The 15,836-nt window shown below is 62.0% G+C and overlaps 1 protein-coding gene across 2 annotated transcripts; it reads left to right on the forward strand.

The window, feature by feature from the left end:
* The first annotated feature begins 11 nt into the window (after positions 1–11).
* Positions 12–15,834, forward strand: ARHGAP45 (Rho GTPase activating protein 45). 2 transcript variants are annotated; one of them, XM_039566449.1, is made up of 23 exons: positions 12–1,231; positions 2,955–3,282; positions 4,382–4,525; positions 5,520–5,604; positions 5,690–5,762; positions 6,016–6,094; positions 6,285–6,422; positions 6,604–6,668; positions 6,932–7,042; positions 7,308–7,388; positions 7,574–7,753; positions 7,922–8,059; positions 8,315–8,505; positions 8,799–8,938; positions 9,294–9,371; positions 9,607–9,708; positions 9,923–10,086; positions 10,297–10,485; positions 10,821–10,958; positions 12,647–12,885; positions 13,112–13,373; positions 13,496–13,598; positions 13,753–15,834. In XM_039566449.1, exons 1-23 carry the CDS (start codon positions 1,142–1,144, stop codon positions 14,079–14,081), a joined length of 3,447 nt encoding a protein of 1,148 aa, XP_039422383.1. In that variant the 5' UTR covers positions 12–1,141; the 3' UTR covers positions 14,082–15,834. The 2 variants fall into 2 exon arrangements, with proteins under 2 accessions (XP_039422383.1, XP_039422382.1); XM_039566448.1 differs by lacking the exon at positions 12–1,231 and adding an exon at positions 1,733–1,988.
* The last annotated feature ends 2 nt before the right edge of the window (positions 15,835–15,836 follow it).

Below are 15,836 nucleotides of genomic sequence, written 5' to 3' on the forward strand. Positions count from 1 at the left end.
CCGACATTGGGACCCGGGGGGCACCGGGAGTCCGGGGCCAGGGCTGGATCCGTCCCGGGCACACGGGCACAGGGCACACACACGCACTCGCCCGCGGGCACACGCACACACCGGCAGACGGGGACACGCGTGTGCGTCCCCGTACAGAGGTGTGGGCACCCTGACCCACGGGGACGCGTTGTGCACAAACACACACACACGCACCCCCGACCCACGGGCGCTGCCCTGCACACGCACAGCCACTCGCACACTCACTCACTCACTCATGCACTCAGACACTCACACGCACCTGCCTGCCCGCACCCACGGTCACGCACACACGCAGGACACGCGTACGCGTTCCCTCGTCCCCGCACCTCACGGATCTCCACCGATCCCCGACTCTGTCCCGCTCCTCTTGCCCCGACCCCCGCCATACCCGTGCTCTCCACGGGGCCGGCAGATGGTCCACGCGAGACAGCCCGGACCGGTCCCGCGGGGAGGTTCCGGGATGAAGCGGAGGGGACACCACCACCCCCCGACCGCCCGCGGGGCCGGCAGCCGGCCCCATGAGCAGAGGCCGGGGGTCCCCACGCAGCACCCGTGGCTGGGTGGGACTGTGCGTGTGCAAAGGCTGGTGGGGACAGGGGGCAGGGCAGTGACCCCAGCAGGCACCGCCACCGAGCCCACAGAAGGGCAGAGCCGGGAGCGCCCCACGGGTGGGAGCCCAGAGCCCCCCATCCCACTTACCCCCACATCCCTGGACGGATGGACACCCCCAAACAGGGTGAACTCCCCAGAGGGTGGGGGTCCCACGGGGACCAGCACCGGTCCCAGAGTGGGGTACAGCCGCCCCACCCCTCTGTAAGCCCTGGGCTGAAGCACTGAAACCCCTTCAAATATCCCCAGGAGTGCCGGGGTCCCGCTGCCCCCCCGTGACCCAGCAGAGCAGCCAGGGTGCCCCTGGCCCCGGCCTCGCTCCTGGGTGCGCGTTTGGCTTTTCCTGTTTCAGGTCGGGCTGCGAAGCCGATGAGGAAACGAGGCGGCGTCACACGCGCCCTCCTGACACTGCGCCCCGCGAATGTGACCGGCGCCGTGAGGAGCCGGCACGGCGGCCGGGCCGAGCGAGGGGCTGAGGGCAGCGGCTCGGCCCCCGGGAACGATGTTCTCCCGGAAGAAGCGAGAGCTGATAAAAACCCCCTCCATCTCCAAGAAGAGCCGGGCGGGAAGCCCCGTCCCACAGACCCTGCCGGTGAGTTTCCCCCCCCCCCCCCCGGCACCCCCGGCACGGTGGGGGTTGTAGGGGCAACAGCACCCACGGAACTGCTGGGAAGAGCCACAGGGTAGCAATGGGGACCTGGATACGTCCAGGAGGTCTGCGAAAAGGAGGGAAACGAGAAAGAACCCTACTCACTGGGCTGGTGGGGGGGAATTTTGCCCCAGATGAAGGGGACGGAGCAGCCGCCGAGGGAGGCGGGAGGGCAGGAAGGGACAGGGAGGAAACGGGGGGGCTGTAGCCGAGGGTTTGGGGAGGGCAGAGAGACTCCCAAACCTCTCTGGCGACTGAGGCGGGAGCGGGGCGACGGCAGGCTCGGCCAGCCCCGGTGCCTCGGCTCTGCCAGGTATTTATTTATTGACTTGTGGACCACCCCCCCCCCCCCCCCCGTGCCGGAGGAGCCAGGAGGAAACGCCACCGGCCGGGGCTCCCCGACGCACCCCGCACTGCCCGCCCCGCGCCTGCGCCCCAGTCCCGGTGATTGGGGCGAGACCAGGCTGGCACGATGCGGCCGACGGCGACCCGGAGCCCACCCGCGGCTCCTTAGCAGGGGACACCCGTCCCCATCCCCGTCCCGACTCCCCGGCAGAGGGGCCTATGGGTGGCGGCCAGCGGGATGCTCGGCCGGGCTGCGGGCAGGAAAAGCTACAGCCCCTCGGCGGCGGCGGGCAGAGCCCACCCGCCCCAGCGCTCCCTGGACTCGCTGCCCCGCACGCCCGCCGTGAGGCTGACGGTACGGCCGGGGGCACCCCGGGGCGCCGGAGGGAGGGACGGGGGTCGCCGGGGCCGCTGCATCCCGGGAGGACCGAGACAGGGCTGGGGTGCCCCCAGGCATTTTGGGGTGGGGGCCTTTGTGCCCCCTTGCAGCCCCGTGGTGGTCTGGCCCTCTGTGGGGCTGGGCTCCCCCGTTCGCCCTCGCCCGCGGAAGCCTCGTGCTCTCGGCGCTCCGCTTCTGCTCCGCCGGAGCCAAAAACGCTTCCGGCAGCGCCCGGCCAGGGATGCTCAGACCCTGCGCGTTCGTGTCACACCGGGTGCCAAGGAGTCACTGGTGGGAGCTGCTGGGGGGGCTGAGGGGCTACAGGGTCCCCTCCCCACACCCGAGGACTCTTTGCTGGATGTGTGGCCCTCAAGACATGCACAGCCCTGGACAGAGCCGGTACCAGCCCCTCCCTCAGTGCGATTTTACCCCTAGAAATTTGGGGCTTCCTCCATCTGTAAAATACCTTCAAAGCCCCCAACAGCAGCCTGGGAGGTGTCCCTGTCTCTGCCTCCTCCCCCAGCAAGGGAGCAGCTGGAAAAGAGGAAGTGATGTGCGGGCTGGATCCTGTGCCATTTGGCTGTGCTGGGGTCCCCAGCCCCCTGGGATGGGCAGCCTCATCACGGTGGGTGCTGGAGTGGACAAGCAATGTCACCCACACGGTCACTGTGTGCCCCTCATGACAAACACAGACCCAGAGGGGCTGGCAAGGACTGGTGGGGGCAGCCAGGCAAGTGCCCAGACCCTGCTCAGTCTCCCAAGACAGTCCCCAAAGGTGATCCCTACCTGGGGAAACTGAGGCACAACACAGCTGCGGGGCTTGGCACCAGCCCCCCAAGGCAACAGCTCCCCAGGCTGGTGGTATGATGGGTCCTGGGGTGCTTCCCTCTCTGGGGTCCCCGCCATGCTGGCTGTGCCCTCAAACTCATCCTTGCTCCCCAGGACCTCTCCCGCAAAGATTGCCTGGAGGCGCCGGGCTCCAGCGTGGGGGAGCAGCCCCCGGCCAGCGCCAAGCTCAGCAGCAGCCCCAGCGCCGTGGGCACCCTGAAGCGCCCCACCAGCCTGAGCCGCCATGCCAGCGCCGCCGGCTTCCCCCTGCACGCAGCCCCCCGCGCCGTGCCCAAGGGCCACAAGACTCCCCTTTGCTACAGCCCGATGGAGGGCGGGGAGGGTCCCTTCATCGACTCCGAGGACATCTCCCAGATGCTGGCGGATGTCGCCCGCTTTGCCGATGCGCTGGAGAAGCTGCGGGATGTGGTGCTGCGCGATGGTGAGTGCCCACCCCGTGCCAAACACCTGCATCACAGCACCCCGGGACACACCCCACCCGTGGGTGGGAGTCTCTGCCTGGGTCAGAGGGCACCAGGACCCCCAGGGGACGTGCAGCAGCAGTCAGAGGTGGTGGGTGAGCGGTGGGTGGCTGCTGGAGCTCGGAGCCGGGATAACGTGGCTTCCTGCCACGAGCTATTTTCATCCGCCCGTTTTCCCTGTTTACAGCGCGGCGCTGCCAGCCGCCTGCCAGGGCCCCCCGAACCCCGCAGGGTTCTGGGCACGGCCCCCCAGCCCACCAGGGTGGCCAGCAGGATGGGGCTGGGTGGTCTGCGGGCTCATGAGCAGCTCTCCTTGCCCGAGAGGACACAGGGAATGCCTTGAACCTGTGGTCTGGGTCTGACACCATGTAGTCAGTCCTGGTTGTGCAGAAACCCCTTCCTGACCCCGAGCTGGGGGCTGGGATGGGGAGGGGGCTTTGCCTGGCTGGGCAGTGGGTGCTGATCCCCCATCCCAGCGCTTGCCTGAGGGAGGTTCCCCATTTCCTAACCGGGCTGTCAGTCCCCAGCCCTCGCCCTACACTGGGGGGTGCTCACCAGACCCCTGGGCTGGCAACTGGAGCCCACAGAGGGGAGGGTCTGGGGGGGGACCTGTGGGATGCAGCAAGCCTGGCTGGACCAGGCACATCCCTCCCAACTGGGAGCGTCCATCCGGCAGGAGGGAGGGAAGGAAATGGAGGAAATTCCCAAACTGCTTTCAAGGGAAAAAGCTACTACGGAGGAAAAAATGCCTCAAAGGTCAGGCTGCCCCTCAGCCAACACCAGGCTGGGCAGGAGACACACGGTCATGGGTGTGGGGAGGTGCTGGACAAGCAGGATGTGGCCATGCCAGGCCTGGAAGCCCCGAGGGCAGGGGGATTTGCTGCATGGTCTGGGAGATGGCCTGTCCCTGCCTGGGATGTGGCTGGCAGGGGGTGGCTGGGAGGTAAACAGGGCAGGGACAGGGATGCAGAGCAGAGACACGGGGCAGGGACACGGGACAGGGACACAGGGCAGGGACGTGGGACAGGGGTGCAGCATCTCAGCCCCCCTCTCTTGCAGACTCCCAGGAACCCCAGCGGCCACTGGCCCACGAGTGCCTGGGTGAAACCCTGCGCATCCTGCGCCAGGTCATCAACAAGTACCCGCTGCTCAACACCCTGGAGACCCTGACAGCCGCTGGGACCCTCATCTCCAAAGTCAAGGGTGAGACAGTGGGGCTGGGAGCTCTGTCCCACTCCCCTCCTGCCCCACGGTGGGATGGGGGGATTGGGGAACTCATGGAGGGGCTGCCGGCAGTGGGGCTGCCCCATGGACCGGCAGAGAGGGTGAAAGTGTCGTCTGCCTCTTGCTGTGGTTCAGCTTTAAGGATGCTGTAGTGTCAGAAATGACAGATCCTGCCCGGGGGTTTCCAGGCACAGCCACAGGAAAAACACGGAAATAATCAGACCTTGCTCCTGGCAGCCTCTCATGTTTATGGAGCGGGATCTGGGAGGTTAGATCCCAGCTGGGCACCACCTCCCACCGCTGTCACCCACGGGAAGGGGGCGGCTGCACCTACCAGAGGCACAGCACAACCTTCTGAGTCACCCGTGGCTTCCTGGACACCAACCAGGAACTGCAGGGGACAGGAAGCTCATGACGGGTGGCAGGAGGGCTGCCATGGGGCTGGTCCCACACAGGAATGGGGGGGAGTGGGCTTGGAGCAGACCCCAGCCCCACCCCAAGGAGCTGACCTGGGGTCTGCCCAGGAGCCCTGGCCACTGGTGTCCCGTGGTGTGGGAGCCTGCCAAGGGCTGTTGGCCCCGGTTCCTGCTGCTGGTGATGGTTCCTCTTTTGGCTGCGGGCAAGAGCCCTCCTGGAGGAGTTCATCCTGCTTGGAGAGGGGGCTGGAGGAGCCATGAGGCAAGGCAGGCAGTGGAACAGGTCCAGCAGCACTTTTCCAGCAGCCCTGAGTAACGGGAATAAACAGAAACACGAGCCAAGGGTTGCTGTCAGGGAAGTCAGTCCTGGGAAGGAGGAGGGGGAAACTGCTGCACTGGAAAAATCCATCATCTGTAGGGATGATCTTTCCCACTGCTCCCTTGACTCACCCCAGCCCCAAAGCCCCCTTGATACCAGCATGAGCTGGCAGGTTTTTCCTGCTGAGACAGGGACAGGTGCTTGTGCCAACAGGGCTCCCACATTTCCTCATCTCCAGGTTTCCACTATGAATCCAACAATGAGGCGGACAAGCGGGAGTTCGAGAAGGCCATCGAGACCATTGCTGTGTCCTTCAGCAGCACGTAAGGGAGTTTGGGCAGCCATCCCCCAGGGGCAGCCCGTGTCGCTGTCCCTGTGCTGAGCCCGGCCATGCTCCTCTCCCCACAGGGTGTCCGAGTTCCTCATGGGGGAGGTGGACAGCAGCACCATCCTCTCCATCCCACCCAGCGACCAGAACCAGGTGAGTGATGCCCAGATGCTCCCACCACGTGGGGCTCAGGATCACTCAGGGCTCTGGCTGCTCCCCTCAGCTCTGGTGTGGGCCCAGAGCAGGCTGTTGCTCTGGTGACAGTCCTGTCAGCTCCCGGGCACAGCTGAGTTCCAGCAGTGGCCAAAAGACTCCAGCAGCTCCGGCTTCCATCCTTCCGCCAGCCCCTCCAGCTGCTCCCCATCCTCTTGGCTGACCACTCCCTTTTCTTTCCCAATTCCCAAAGACTATGGAGAGCCTCTATGGGGGGATTCCTGGGCCTGGAGGAGACGGTGTGCCCTCGGGCATGGACAGCTACGACACAGGTAAGCAGGATGAGTCTGGGTGAGGGTTTGGGGTCTGTGCAGGAAGCAGCACCTTCCCCATCATCGCTGCCATCCTGAGCCACACGCGGCTCCTCAGCTGGGAAAAGGCAGCAGAGCTGGTGGCACCAGGGCTGGCATGGAGCTGGGGGGGTTTGCGCTGGAAGCTCACGGAGTGTCCATCCCACTGCAGCCTGTCCTCCGGCCGAGGAGGTGGACGTGATGCTGCAGCGCTGTGAGGGGGGCGTGGACGCTGCCCTCCAGTACGCCAAAACCATCTCCAAGTACATGAAGGACCTGATTGGATACCTGGAGAAAAGGACCACACTGGGTGAGTGGGGGGACAGCAAGTGGGTGTCTTCTGGAGCAGGGCTGAGCCACGGGACAGGTTGAGGTCCCTCCTGGGGGGCCTCACTCCTCAAGTTCCTGATTTATTTTTCAAAAGGAGATTGGGTTCCATCAGGGAAATCCCGGTGTCTTGTGTCTTTTCACTTCCAACCTTTTCCTTCCAGAGATGGAGTTTGCCAAAGGGCTCCAGAAGATGGCAAACAGCTGCAAGCAAACCATCAGCCAGGAGGTAAGTCTTCAAGTCCCTGAAGCCCCCAGTGCCAGGCTGGATCGGGAGCCAGCCACCCTGGAGAGCCCTTTCCATGTGCCCCGGCTCAGGAGAACATGGGGGCAGCTCTCCAGAGCTCTGCCTGGAGAAATTCAGGATGGGGCTTTTACCAGCAGCAGTCACCAGCCCCACCTTGCCTCTGGCTCTTTCTCCCTGAAGGATGCATCTCCTTGGGCTCGTGTGGGGTGCTGGGGCTCAGGGAGATGTGTTTTCCCTCTCCCCAGACCAACATGCCTTTCCTGTCCATCTACCTGCTGGCCCTGGAGCAGGACATGGAGCATGGGACCTCAGTTCTGCAGGCAGCCAACACCCTGCAGCACCAAACCTTCCTCCAGGTGAGGGGACAAAAGGTCCTTCCAGGGCTGGAGGTCCTGGCATTGCAGAGGTGGCTCTTCCTTAGCTCAGTCCAGAGGGAACCTGCATCCAGCACTTCCCAGGCTGTGGATTTTCATCCCTGGCACAAACCAGCGCCTGTGACCTGTCCTGGGAGTGACAGTGACCACCACAGGGCACTTCTCCTTGCAAAGTCATGGCGAGGGCAGAGCAGGAGTGCTCAGCTCAGGGCATCACGGGGCTGTTCCTCCCTCTCTTGCCATGCAGCCGCTGACGGTGAGACGCCTGGAACACGAGAAGCGCAGGAAGGAGATCAAGGAGCAGTGGCACCGAGCGCAGAGGAAACTGGTGAGTGACTGGGTTTGTGTTCCCAATCCCAGCCTGGAGCAACCCATGACACGTCCTCCTCTGAGCACGCTGGGCACCCTGCCCCTCTCCAGAGGCGTCGGGTGGCTCTGCTGTGCTGGAGGACCCTGGCAGGAGCTGGTGACCCCCTTGCTGGGCTCCATCCTCACCCTGGCTCTCCCTGGCAGCAAGAGGCGGAGGGGAACCTGCGCAAGGCCAAGCAGACGTACATGCAGCGCAGCGAGGAGCACGACAAGGCCAAGTACATGGCGGTGAAAGCAGAGGAGGAGCAGCAAAACACGACCAGCAGCATCACCACCAAAGCCCTGGACAAGAAGAGGCGGCTGGAAGAGGAAGCCAAGAACAAGGTGACAGCTCTGGAGGGGCCTCCTCACTCCTGCTGTTCCCTGAGCTGTGTGGATGAACTGAGCCCTCCCCATGATCCTCAGGAATGCCCGGACAAAGCGGGTCCAAGGGGCTGTTCTTACTCTCCTCACCTCTGAGCTGTTCCCATGCCTTGCTCTCCCAACTCCCAGGCAGAAGAGGCCATGGCCACGTACCGCACCTGTGTGGCCGATGCAAACACGCAGAAGCAGGAGCTGGAGGACACCAAGGTGAACTCCCTGCGGCAGATCCACGAAGTGATCAAACAGACTGACCAGGTTGTCAAGTCGGTGAGTGGGCCTGGGTTGGGGTGTCCCCAGGGCAGGAGGTGGCTGTGCCCTGCTCTGGAGGGCTCAGAGCTGCCTTCCAGCAGAGCTGGCTGAGCTGCCTCTATTCCAGCAGGGGTTTGGGTGCAGATGCAGAGCTCCCCTCTCCCTCGTGCCCAGAAAAGTGCTGCTCCACGCTCCTGATTTCCTACCTAACCTGGAGCTCCTCCCGTGCCAGCCCACCAAGCTCACGCCTGTCCCTCTCCACATCGCTTTTAGGCCACCATCTCCTTCTACCAGCTCATGCACATGCAGACGGCGCCGCTGCCCGTGAACTTCCAGACGCTGTGCGAGAGCAGCAAGCTGTACGACCCGGGCCAGCAGTACGCGTCCCACGTCCGGCAGCTGCAGCGCGGCGACGAGCCCGACGTCCAGTACGACTTCGAGCCCTACGTGTCCCACAATGCCTGGTAAGGGAGGAGAGGGTTCGTTCCTGGGTAATGCTCCAGCTCAGCCACGTTCCCTTCGTTATCTCCTGCTGCCCACGCTCTCCTGCAGGAGCCAGGATGCTTTCAGCATTCCTGAAGGCAGCTCCTGCTGGGAATGCTAGGGCTGGACCAGCTGGGAATTGCCCTCCTTCAATGAATGAGACAGGCTGTTGAGTATTTAAGAGACTGTGATTCCCGAGGCTGGTGGATGGCAGCCATGGATAAGGTTCCCAAGTGTCCTTCCTTCCCGTCCACCTTCCCATTTCCCCCCTCAGGTCTCCCTTTACTCGGGCACGGAAGGGCAGCTTCAATGCCAGCGAGTTCTCCACAAGTGCCGAGGGGGCTGGGGCCGGCTCAGAGGGAGCAGCAGGAGCCAAGGAGTCACCGAGCGGGGCCGGGGCGGCCGAGCGGAGAGGTGAGCCTGGAGCCCCAAAGTTCTGCATCACATGCCCCACATCCCCCCAGGCAAGAGCAGAGTGGGACCTCCAGGGTACCGGGAGCTTTGCTGGCAGCAGCAGGAGGGGCTGGGAGCCTCCCAGCCTGGATTTCCTGAAGGACACTAAATCAGATCTGTGCCATTTTGTTCCCTGACAAACCATTGCCCTGACAAACCATTCCAATCTCCCCTTGCTGGGTGTCACTGGATGCACCAAACCCCACCAGCAGCTTCCCCCAGTCATCCCAGTTTCTCCCAGCATCCAGGCTGTTCTCCAGCTATTCCCTCCCGAACACAGACAGCAATCCCAACGGACTGTGTGTTCTCTCTGCAGGTGGGAGGGGACACCAGGTCCATAAATCCTGGCCAACCTCTGTCGCTGATGCTGACAGCAACCTGGATTCCAACACAGGTAGATATGGGAACAGCCCAGGAGCCCCTCCCAGCACAGCCAATCTAAACCCAGAGCTTCCCAGTTAGGCAGGACTGTCCCCTGTTTTACCTGCCCTGTGAGAACACTGTTCTCACCGACTGTGCTGATCCCAGTCTCCAGTGGGATAGGGTGGGATTTGATGGGATGGGGTGAGCTCTCAGAAGGGAAGCAGCTTTGCAGGTGATTCACTGCTCTGTGGGTTTTCCTTGGACAGGTGAATTTGGCCACAAGCTCCAGCGGCTGTCATCCAACGGCACCGCATCCTCCAGTGAGGAGCTGGAGGAGAAGGACGGGACCACCACCCCCTTTGAGCAGAGTAGGTGACAGGGTGGGAGGTGACAGTGCTGCTGCCACACCCCCCACCACAGCAGAGCTCCCAAATCCAGTAGTTCTGGAGGCAAATCCAACAATTGCTGGAGATTCCTGATGGTGTCCCCAAGGAGCGCTGCCTTCCCCGAGGGACGAGCCCTGCTCAGACCGGTGACAGTGACAGTCCTGCCGTGCCTGACCTCACATTTCCTTTTCCGTAGGCATCAACGGGATCACCCCGGAGCTGGCGACTCCCACAGGGCCCTTCCGGAATGTTGGCTTGTCCAAGGCTGCCCAGACCCATCGGCTGAGGAAGCTCCGTGCCCCTTCCAAATGTCGGGAGTGCAACAGCTATGTGTACTTCCAGGGAGCCGAGTGCGAGGAGGTGAGCTGGGAGAACTGGGGGTGGAACCCAGCTCTGATCATGGTCAGGAGGACATTTCTCCCGTGGGGAGGGTTCCAGGTGGAAAATGTGGCTTTCCCTGGGTCCTGCAGCATCCTCAACGCATTTTTCCTGTCTCCCACCATGCTCCGAGCGGTGCCTGGTGTCTCTGTGGCTGCCCCCCACCTCCACGTGTTCCCCTCTCTCTTCCAGTGCTACCTGGCCTGCCACAAGAAGTGCCTGGAGACCTTGGCCATCCAGTGTGGGCACAAGAAGCTCCAAGGGAAGCTGCAGCTCTTCGGGCAGGACTTCATGAAGGCGTCTCAGGGCAGCCCGGATGGGATCCCCTTCATCGTCAAGAAATGCATTTCGGAGATCGAGAAGCGGGCCCTGAAAACCAAGGTGAGTCACACTCCCCTCTCCTTCTCCTCCTCAGCTGGCTGAGCCACAGGATCTTGGAAGGGTCCTCTGGAAAACCAGCAGGCTCCATTTCAGATTTCCATGGGGCAGGGAGCCAGGGATGAGCTTGGCCCAGATAACCCAAACTCTGCCTTTGGAAACTCACCTCTCCTGCCTCCTGCTTTCCTATGAAGCAGGAACGACTGAGCTGGAAGGAGATCTCCCAAAATGACTTCCCTGAGGGATTTCCCACCCCAAGAGGAGAGGGTGGGAGCACACAGCAAACACAAAGAGGAACCTCTCCTCTCACTTCAGCTCCGCTTTTCTTTCTTTCACAGGGCATCTACCGAGTTAACGGCGTCAAGACCCGCGTGGAGAAGCTTTGCCAGGCCTTTGAGAATGGGAAGGAGCTGGTGGAGCTGTCCCAGGCCTCCCCCCATGACATCAGCAACGTCCTGAAGCTCTACCTGAGACAGGTGAGGTGCTGGTGGTGCCTCGTGGCAGGGGAAGGAGGGGAGGTGGCCAGAGGAACCAACCTGGCCGGAGGAATTCTGCACAAATTGGGCTCAGTGACTGGGTGGGAGGGGAGGGGTCCTTCCCAGGGGGGAGTGGGTTGGCCTTGGAGATGGGGCCACAGTGACCCCCCCCAGCTCATCCCACACAGCGTCACTGTGGTCACAGCCGCACAACAGCGACCTGCCCGAGCTCCAAACAAGGAACGCTCCGCCCCTTCCAACTGGGGAACTGGCTACCCAAAAAGGGAAGGGGCCAGCAAAGGTCACCGGGCACAGGCTGAGTCACGTCCCCATGGGGTGGGCTCTGCCCCTGGAGTCAAACTGGGGTGGGTTTTAGTGAGGTCTCTGCCCCTTGGGCACCTTGGAGTGGGGCTCAGTGGGATCTCTGCCCCTCAGGTCACTCTGAGGGGGGCTCAGAGGGATCTCTGTCCCTCGGGCCACCCCAAGGTTGGCTCAGCCCCAGCACCCCCCACCCCGTACCCAAACTGCCGTTGCAGACAGTGTCACCCACATCCTCCAACAGCCTCCACCGCAAGGCAGGAGCGAAGAGGAAGCTGCTTCTCTCTTGCAGGCAGCCGTGGATTAACTCTTTGTGCTGCCTTTCTCTGTAACTCCTCCGAAGGGCAGCTCTGTGTTACCTCACAGGGGAAGCCGTGTCCTTGGGCTCCTGCACATCAGGAGTCAAGGACTCTGAGTTGCCTCCGGGGTTTCTCCAAAGAAAAGCAGAATGGAATGAGAGGGGGAAATCAGTGCTGAGCCCCGACCTGACCCCTCGCTGCAGAGAAATGGGTTAAAGTCCTTCCCTAAAGGGGTAGATGGAGTGAACCTGCTCTGCTGTGAGGCAGCCTGTCCCCAAAACCTCCATTTAAGCCGCTCTGAAAACATCCCCAGCCATGTGGAACACCCAGCAGTTAATACCAGCCCCGTCTGCTTCACACAAACTTCAAAGCAGTTTCCCCCGCCGCAGCCCCACCTCTGCACATCCTGTGCCCTTCACATCCTGCCTCCCCCACCCAGAACTACCCATCCCTGTCATCTTCCCAGCCAGCCCCTGTCCGCTGGGGAGCCTGCAGCTGGGCCCACCCCAGCCAGGGATTTTCCAGGAAAAAAAGGGAATCCCTGCACCTCAACCCAGCAGGGAGCACCCGTGGGTGGATCAAACGCCGCTTGAGGCTTGAGCTTCACAAGTGCTCCTTGGCCAGGCCTAATGAGGCTGGATTGACATGCTCCAGGAGATGGATAAATAAGTATCACCTCTGGGGAGAGGTTTGTGGCACTGCAGGTCACAGACTCATGGAATCCTGAAGTGGAAGGGATGTTAAAAGTGCTCCAAGCCCTCTCCAAGCTGGCCTGGAGCACTTCCAGGGATGTTTCCTCACTGTAGAAATGCCCCAGGTGTCCCCAGCTCAGCAGCTCAGCACAGGTCCAGGTCTGATGGAGGTGGGAGCTGCTTGCAGGACTGGGATCATTTCTCTTCTCTTTCTCTCTTCTCTTCTCTTCTCTTCTCTTCTCTTCTCTTCTCTTCTCTTCTCTTCTCTTCTCTTCTCTTCTCTTCTCTTCTCTTCTCTTCTCTTCTCTTCTCTTCTCTTCTCTTCTCTTCTCTTCTCTTCTCTTCTCTTCTCTTCTCTTCTCTTCTCCTCTCCCTGCAGCTGCCAGAGCCCCTCATGCCCTTCCGGCTGTACAATGAGCTGATGGGGCTGGCCAAGGAGAGCCTGCAGGGTGGCGAGGTCAAGGGCCGGAGCGGGAAGGGCGGCCCCGAGCTGGTGGACAGAGGAGCCGACACTGACCAGGTGGTGCTGACCCTGGTGTTGAAGCTGAGGGAGCTGCTGAAGGAGCTCCCCAGCGAGAACATGGCCACGCTCCAGTACCTCCTGCAGCACCTGAGGAGGTGAGAGTGGCATAGCCAGAGCTTGTGTGGCTGCTGGGCACCTTCCCTTTCTCCCCTGGGGTGGGGAGGTGAGCGCAGCCTCTTCACTGGAGTCAGGCCCATGGTTGCAGCTGCTTCTCTCCCCCTCCTGAGGCTCAGGTGCTCCAGCCCAGCATCTCCCCCAGCCCTGCCCATCCACCCCTCTCCCTCCTTGCTCTCACGAGCGGTTCCTCCACCTCCCACCCAGGATCATGGAAGTGGAACAGGACAACAAGATGACCTCCGGCAACCTGGGCATCGTCTTTGGGCCAACGCTGATGCGCCCCAGGCCCACGGATGCCACGATTTCCTTGTCCTCGCTGGTGGATTATCCCCACCAAGCTCGCATCATCGAGGCACTCATCATCTTCTACCCCACCATCTTTGAGCACAAGGACGTGGCAGCACCAGCCGAGCCGGGCAGACGCGGCTCAGGTGCCACGGAGGAGGTGGCCAGTGGTGCTGAGCAGGTAGGAGTCTCCAGGGAAGGGGGGGACTCTCAGGGGATGCTCCATGAACCTTCTGTGGAGTCAGCTCCCAGGGAATGAGAACTCTCCTCCGTGCCCTCACCACCGTCCCTGTTCCCTCCCAGGCCCACGCAGGCTCCCAGCCCGCGGCTCCTCTTGGCACCAGCCCCTACCTGGAGCTGCCTTCGGAGAAGAGGAATTTGGCTTTCAGCGCTGACTCACTCGCAGGTCAGTGAGAGGCACTGGGGGTTCCTGGCGGGCGCAGGTCCCATGGGAGGCATGGGGGGCACGCAGACCCTTCCCCTGCCCCGGGGGCCACAGGTTTGCTGCTGACACTGCAGTGCTGGGCTGGAGGGTGGCACAGAACTCCTCTGTCCCACAGAGTCCGGCGACCGCTCCGTGGACTCCGACTCGGAGCTGGAGGACAGTGGGGAGCCACAGACACACCTGACCAAGCAGGGAAGTGAGACCAGCACGGAGGAGGTTCATTTCTGCGACGAGGGGAGCGAGGGGCCGTGGAACCGGAGCTGCAGCGTGGGCCAGTCGGACACGGAGGGCTCCGCTCCCCGCTGCTGCAGCCCTGGGGACGAGCAGAGTGACACAGAGGAAGCCCCCGAGAGCTGCAGCCCTGCCACCCCCAAGGATGCCACAAACCAGCCTGGCACCCCTCGGGGCCACGGCAGCCATGAGCTGCAACCCCGGTTCATCTAAGCCACCGGACAGGACCACCACGGACACTGGGATGGACAAAGGGGTAAATCCCAGAGGCTGCCCAGGACACTGGAATGTGGAGGGGTAGGAGGGATGTGGGAGCCCAGGGGGGTTTGGTGTGTCAGCTGCAGGCGAGTCCTGGCTGATTCCTGGCTGGAGCTTTCACACAAAACCCCCGACTCCCTCGGTGCCCGGCTGGGAAATGGGGTCACAGCCTGCCAGGACCCCTGGCTCAGCTGGGGCCATCAGGGACCTTCCCTGGGAGGCAGCTGCGGCTAGGCAGACCCTCCTCTTGTTCAGGACTTAGAGGGAACCCAGGGCTGTGCTGTGCCTGTGCCAGGTGTTTTATTTTTTCTGAGCTCCTGAATCCCTGAATCCCACACCTGTGCTGTGAGATCGAGGTTGGATGAGTCGAAGGACCTGGTCATCCTCGATGGCTGAGGCTGGAAGGGTGCCAAGGCTGCCAGGGTGATATAGGGACAATGACTCAAGATGGACAGGAGAATGGCACCACGGGGACAGACGGACCTGGAGGCAGCCCCCTGGGACAGGGACACGGCCGGAGCAGCGCTGGGGTTGGGATGGAGCCCCTGCACCATCTCACCCCGAGCCAGGCTTGGCTTTGGTGCTGTGCCGTCTGCCAGGCTCTCAGGGGATGTGCCTCACTGACACCTGACTGAACTAAACTTTCCTGCCCCAAAACCTCAGCACTGCGTGGTCCTGGCCCAGCTGATGGTATCTGCATTGCTGCTTGGATTGACGGGCATTTGAATTGACAGACATTGATGGATGGGCATTTCCCTCCTTGGCAAGAGCCATGCAAGGAGCAGCCACAGGCTGTGGGCAGCCTCAGGGCAGATTTGCCTGGCTCCAGAGTCTTGAGCCCTGCTGAGCTCTCAGGGTTTGGTTGTACAGTCATTTAATCTCCAAAAAGCTGCGCTGCAAGTCCAGGACTAACCCCTCTGCTCTTGGAGCTGGGCAAGGAGCAGGGCCCCATGAGGAAGTGCCTCTTCCTCCTCCTCAGGGCCACCACAGCCTGGATCCAGCCCCAGCCAGTATAACCTTGAGCTTCCTTTTCTGTAAAGACATGAATCAACCCTTCAACAAGACTCCACTACCTCTGCTGGCTAAGAGACTAAAGCCAAAGTGGTTTCGTTTTTTTTAAAGCTGTGAGACTTTCCTGCACTGAGGCACAGAGAAACAAGTAGAGTTTTAGCTTGGAATGAGGTGAGAGCCTTCTCCTTCGTTCTCCTGCTTGTGGGAGACAGACCAGGTGGTGTTGGGGGGTCTCCGACACCTTGGTACTGCAGAAGCAGGCAATGGACGGGAGGTTTGAGCCCTCTGAAGTCGATGGAGAACCCATCTCAGCAAAGGTACATGAACCCAGGTTAACTCATGAGTTTGGAACTGAGCCAGGGAAGAGCTGGAGACCCCCAGGAGCTGTTCTGCCCCGGCCAGCTCTTCCACAGGATAGCTGGATTTTTCCAGGGCAGCAGGAGGATGTGGCACTGCTGCTGCCACGGCGGTACCGCGTGTGTGTGAGGGTGGGTGAGGATGATGAGGGCGAGTGCGAGCGAGAGAAGGGGCTAAAGCTGTGCTTGAGCTTCCTTCGGCAGCAGCTCCCTCGTGGTTGTGTCGATTCTGTGTTTGTCCTGACAGGCCTGAGCTGCTGCACGGCGCTGCCTTGTGTCTTGCTGTGTTCACATTGACAAGCTTCCAAAAAACCAATAAAACCAGTGTGTTCTGACCCACATT

Source organism: Corvus cornix, chromosome 28 (genome assembly GCF_000738735.6).
Source record: "Corvus cornix cornix isolate S_Up_H32 chromosome 28, ASM73873v5, whole genome shotgun sequence".
NCBI lineage: Eukaryota > Metazoa > Chordata > Aves > Passeriformes > Corvidae > Corvus > Corvus cornix.

Excerpts from the sequence above, each read along its gene's own strand:
- ARHGAP45 (XM_039566448.1), top strand. The coding sequence starts at position 1,872 with ATGCTCGGCCGGGCTGCGGGCAGGAAAAGCTACAGCCCCTCGGCGGCG. Across the intron at positions 9,709-9,922 it reads CACCACCCCCTTTGAGCAGA|GCATCAACGGGATCACCCCG; the intron begins GTAGGTGACAGG and ends CCTTTTCCGTAG. Across the intron at positions 10,087-10,296 it reads AGGGAGCCGAGTGCGAGGAG|TGCTACCTGGCCTGCCACAA; the intron begins GTGAGCTGGGAG and ends TCTCTCTTCCAG.